Here is a 5978-nt window from a genome sequence, read left to right on the forward strand (position 1 = left end):
ATTTTGCTGACTATGGCAAGCATTTTGCATCACATGAGCTTTAATTGAGAATTGAGAATTTGACATTTTGTTTTTTTGCAACTTGTGTTTTAGCAAGACAAAATGTGTTTAGATTTATGAGAAAAGGAGGATTGTGTTTTGTGAATTGTGTCTTCATGTGAAATGTGTTTATGGTTTTGGCAAATGGGAGCTAGTTTTATTAAATGTGTTTAGAGAACTGGTCATTTGGTTTAGAGAATTGGCTTTTGTGTTTTAGCAATTGGGAAAAACTGTAATGACAATAAAGACCATTCATTCATTCATAATACTGTTTTATACTTAATAAAATAAAAATAAAAATAGATGTCTTTAAAAGGCCAAACTGATTGCATCACTTATTAAGCCACTATCACTATAACAATACAGAATAAAATATATACATGTCTTTAAAAGAACAAACTGATTACTTATTAAGCCACTATCACTTATATTCTCCTTCTTGTTACCACGTCCCATAAGGCTTCCCGTCACTACTCAGGGGTTTTCCTGGCGCAAAATGAGGCGGAGGTGGTACCAGTGGTGTTTGACATCGGGGGGGACCCATGAAGCAGGGCTGTCTGGGGGTCCTTAAACGAGCATCAAACACTTAATTTCTTGCATTCTGGTGAATTGATATGCACCAATTTGTGCCCTTTTGCCATCAATTTATGGTGGAAATGTCATTATATATGTAAAGGAAAAAACAATATTCAGGCACCAGATGGCCATTCAAAATATAATGTAATATAATGCAATATAAGGCTCTCAGGCATTCTGTACTTTCAAATATGTATTCTCCTTGAGCAGTCAACATCAACTATCAGCTGTTTCGCTAGCAAACACGAAAGCTAAGTTATTTGTGAAACAGCGCCCCCGCCACCACGTCGGCGCAATGCCGCAATTGCAGTTTTTTTTTATTTTTATTATTCTCCCGCGCCGGAAATCCGGCACTGTGCCGGAGTACTTTAAGCCCTGGAGTCATAGAGAGAGAGAGAGTCATAGAGAGAGAGAGACAGAGAGAGAGAGTCATAGAGAGACAGATAGAGAGAGAGAGAGTCATAGAGAGAGAGAGAGAGTCATAGAGAGAGAGAGAGAGAGTCATAGAGAGAGAGAGAGAGAGAGAGAGAGAGTCATAGAGAGACAGATAGAGAGAGAGAGTCATAGAGAGACAGAGAGAGAGAGAGAGTCATAGAGAGACAGAGAGAGAGAGAGTCATAGAGAGACCGATAGAGAGAGAGACAGTCATAGAGAGAGAGAGAGGGAGAGAGACAGAGTCATAGAGAGACAGAGTCACAGAGAGACAGAGACAGATAGAGAGACAGCGATACTTCTGTAGTGAGTCTGTAGTGATGTCCCTCATGTGGTGTGTGTGACATGACGCTAAGATGAACGTTTTTGAAATATTCAACTGAGAGGAACGTTTCAAAGACACATGACATGTCCCCAATTCCCAAGGGGAATGTCGGACCATCGGGTTGAAATTTACAAGCGGCCAACTAGTGGTCGTTGTGTGTAAATAGCAGCTTTGCATTGTAAAGAGGGGGTCATTTGACACCCGACATCTTTTAGAAGGTAAAAAGGCACGGCTGTTCTAGTGTTAAGGGGATGGAGTGGGTCTTTAAGGGGATGGAGGGGGTCTTTAAGGGGATGGAGGGGGTCTTGGCGGCAGAGTCATGCGTGGTGTACAGCGGGGGGGGCTGGGTGGTCCTCACTGCATATATGAATGGAGTGTTTCCATTATTGAAGAGGGTTATGGGAATACGGGGCTAGTGAATCCTGTGTGTAGCGTGTATGAGTCATACTACAGTACACATAGGACCATGTTGTGTTGAATGGCAACACACACACACACACACACACACAAACAAACACACAGAGACACACAAAGACACACAGGCACGCACGCATGCACACACACACACACACGCACACACACACACACACACACAAACAAACCTCCCCCCCACCACACACACACACACACACACACGCAAACGTACCTCCCCCCCATCACACACACACACACACACACACTCTAACGGTCTAACCTGTGGTGAAGCGGGGTTTGGGGGGCGGGTCCTGCTGCACCACGACGGGGGGGAAGCAGGCGGAGGCCGGGGAGGACTGGGCCCTGCTGAGGGGGCGGTGCCCCGAGAGGGGGCGGGGCCCCGTGAAGGTGATTGACAGGCCGGCCGCCTCCAGAGACGCCTGGTAACTCCTCAGCTGCTGGATCCTCTGCTGCTCCAACAACAACGCCTGCTGCTCAGAGAGAGGGACGGAGGGAGGGGAGGGAGGGGGGAGAGGGGGGGAGGAGGGGGAGGGAGGGAGGGGGGGGGGGGGGGGAGAGGGGGGAGGGAGGGAGGGAGAGAGAAAGGTTAAGCCTACACACACACACACACACACACACAGCACACAGCACACACAACGGGAGGGGGGGAAGCACACACAGTTTCCCGGCATCAGGTCATTAAGTGTGGTGCTGCAATGTCCTTTACTGGCCAGAAGATGGCACCACAAACACACACACCACGAGACTGTGCTCACAGGAGAGGGACTTGATAATAAAATGCCATTTAGCTGACGCTTTTATCCAAAGCGACTTACATTACAGTGAATGCATAGATTTTCAGTACATACTGGGTCCCAGTGGGGAATCGAACCCACAACCTAAGCATTGTTAGCATCATGCTCTACCAACTGAACCCTCTCAAAGCAAACATCAAAATCAAAATGGAACTAGAACCCTTTCAAAGTAACCAAGGTGCCACGCAGAACTGTAGGTATTCATCATGAGGCCATTAAAATGATAACTTATAAAACATTATATCAAAATGTAAATTATAACCGAGAAAACTAAACGCTACAACTATATTGACTAGTCTGGTTGTAGTAACCAGAGACTTACCAGCCTGCCTCTCCTGTTCTGACACTACCTTTCACAGGAGTCTCCCCCCCCCCCCCCCGCACCGCCGGCATCATCTACTTCCTGTGTGCCTCTGTGCTGCTGGGGAGGTCTGGGCGCCATGGCGACAGGGAGGACAGTGTGATTGCATTTAGCCCAGCCTCAAGGCTTGTGTTAGACATGGAGGACACGCTGTTCTGGCTTAGAGAGAGAGAGAGAGAGTGTGTGTGTGTGTGTGTGTGTGTGTGTGTGTGTGTGTGTGTGTGTGTGTGTGTGTGTGTGTGTGTGAGGGAGTGAATGAGGGAGTGAGTGAGAGAGGGAGGGAGTGTATGCATGTGTGTGTGTGTGTGTTTAAGAGGGTGTGTGTGTGTGTGAGTGAGAGAGAGGGAGTGTGTGTGTGTGTTTGTGTACTGCTCCCTTGAGAGACTCACATTCAGCCGTAGCGTGAGGAGGCGTGAGGCTGCCCTCAGCCATTCACATAAAAACCAGCCCACTGTTTCACTAGGTGAGTAGGAGTTTAGAGTGTGTGTGTGTGTGTGTGTGTGTGTGTGTGTGTGTGTGTTCATACACCAGCAAGTGTCGGTTTTTCGTGAACTGGACCTTTTAGGAAAAATAGCTCCCATTCTGTTCACAAGCAGTCGTCCACGGGCCGTGTAGTCTTTCAGTTAGTCTCTCCATCTCTCCATTCAGTCTCTCTCTCTCTCTCTCTCTCTCTCTGTCTATCAAGTGCTATTTAGGGATATCTATTTGGACATTAACTTGAAGGCAGGTTGAGTGGTATCAAAGCGTGTGGTGTGATAGGCACATCGATAGACGATAGGTCTCCTTTCATCTCCCTTCCTCCCTCCCTCCCTCCCTCCATAACTCTCTGAATAGTATCTTCTGCTCAGCCTGCCTCTCCCTCTCTTCCTCCCTTACCAGTCTGAACAGTATATCCTCCTCTGCCTGCCCCTCCCTCCCACTTTCTCTCCCTCCCTCCCTCCCTCCCTCTGTTCTGTCTCTTCTCTCCTGATCCGTATCCCCCAACACACCTCTCTCTCTCGTCCCTCCCTCACTCCCTCGGTCGTTTGGTTTTTCTCCTTTTATCTTCTGTCATTTAAAAAGACACACGATTTTTCAACCCAAGCAGCAACCCGAACAGAACTGTTGTGTATGGTGGCAACTTGGACAGACCCCCCCCCCCCCCCCCAACCCCCATCCACCTACCCCACCACCACCACCCCCTCCCCCCACCACCCGGTCAGTGTACCACCATACCTGTCTGAACAGCATCTCGTGCTCCACCTGCCTCTCCCGGTGGTGCTCCCACTCCTCCTGCTCCTCCTGGAGGTCCGGGGGCTCCTGCTTGATGACGTGCCCCCGCTGAGGGGCCCCGTCCTGGGGGAGCAGTGGAGAGGACAGGCCCTGGTGCTCCCTGAGCTCCTCCTCCGTCTCCTCTGGGTGACTCTCGTGCTGCCTGCTGCTGCCACCCGGGTCACTGGGCTTAGCCAGCATCTGTGGGAGAGGTGGGGGGTGGGGGGGAGCAGTAGGAAAGAGGGAGAGTGGGAGGGGGGGAGAGAGGGTGGAGGAGTAGGGAGAGAGGACAGGGAGGAGGGAGAGAGAGAGGACAGGGAGGGGGGAGAGAGGGTGGAGGAGTAGGGAGAGAGGACAGGGAGGAGGGAGAGAGAGAGGACAGGGAGGGGGTAGAGAGGGTGGGGAGAGGGGGAGAGGACAAGGAGGGGGGAGGAGAGGGTGGGGAGGGGGGAGAGAGAGAGGACAGGGAGGGGGTAGAGAGGGTGGGGGAGGAGGGGGAGAGGACAAGGAGGGGGGAGAGAGGGTGGGGAGGGGGGAGAGAGGGTGGGGAGGAGGGGGAGAGGACAGGGAGGGGGGAGAGAGGGCGGGGAGGGGGGAGAGAGGGAAGGGGGAGGGAGAGAGGACAGGGAGGGGGGAGAGGACAAGGAGGGGGAGAGAGGACAGGGAGGGGGGAGAGGGGTGGGGAGGGGGGAGAGAGGGTGGGGAGGAGGGGGGGGGGAGGGGTGGGGAGGAGGGGGAGAGGATATTATTAGTTGCGATCATTCATTGTATATCGTCAGACTTAGCCTTAACCCATGAACATGCCTGCATGCCTTAAGCACGCACAGTAAAGAGCTATTTCAGTTCAGTTTGTATCCTGAATGTTTCCCTCTTAAGGTGGTTTTGCAGTGAAAACGTTCGGACGTCTGAACAGCGTGGCGTTGACGTAACGCTCCGTACACAACAGCCATGGATCAGCTGGCCTGACAGACAGGCACCACCTGACCCAGCATCACTCTGGCACTACTGGACTCTATTGGGTAAAGGCTACTGGGTTCACATTGCTCTCCATGAGAACCAGAACACAGGGGGAGAGAGGAAGGGATGGGGGGTAGGCAGAGAGATAGATAGGTAGAGAGAGAGAGGGGGGCGGGGTAGGCACAGCAAGAGATACACATACAGTGGGTGAAAGAAGTATAAATACATTTGACTTATTCCCATTGCAGTTATTCACATGACATTTAGACCAGACATTGGTATTAACTCAATAAAACTACACAGCTAAAGAAATAACATAACAATAATGTAACGATCCAATCCATAAAAAAAGCTATGTGCAATAAAGTGGAATGACACAGGAAACGTGTCATATTGAGTATTGAACACGGTAACACAAGTATTGAACACAGTAAGAAAAAACTGCTTATGCCACTAATGAGTTCTACTACCTGTGCTAATTAGAATCAGCTGGGTTAGTGCATGTTGGTGGGTACGTACTTCCACTCATTGAAAAAAAGGGTTTCCCACCTCTGAATGCAAGTAAACAAATCATTTGTCACCAAGCTTTCCCGCAAGAAACATCTCATGATTGGTAGAGGCAAAGAGCTCTCCCAAGACCTTTGCAAGAACATTGTTGAGCAGCATAGTAATGGCACTGGTTACCGACAGATTTCTCAACTCCTACATGTTCCTATAAGCACCATTGGAGCCATTATCCACAAGTGGAAGGGACGTCACTCAACATCAGCGGCCACATGCCTCACGAGATTTCTGACCGGGCAGTCAC

At 50.2% G+C, this 5978-nt stretch overlaps 1 protein-coding gene across 1 annotated transcript in view; it reads right to left on the reverse strand.

The window, feature by feature from the left end:
- Positions 1-5978, reverse strand: part of hdac4 (histone deacetylase 4) — a gene marked incomplete at its 5' end in the record, with an annotated part of 72597 nt that overhangs the window by 52257 nt on the left and 14362 nt on the right. The window contains 2 exons of the mRNA XM_080536754.1: positions 2067-2277; positions 4178-4414. Of these exons, the coding sequence (XP_080392880.1) occupies positions 2067-2277; positions 4178-4414 (448 nt within the window). The remainder of the gene's footprint in view (positions 1-2066; positions 2278-4177; positions 4415-5978) is intronic.

Source organism: Nansenia antarctica, assembly GCF_963989245.1.
Source record: "Nansenia antarctica genome assembly, chromosome: 7".
NCBI lineage: Eukaryota > Metazoa > Chordata > Actinopteri > Argentiniformes > Microstomatidae > Nansenia > Nansenia antarctica.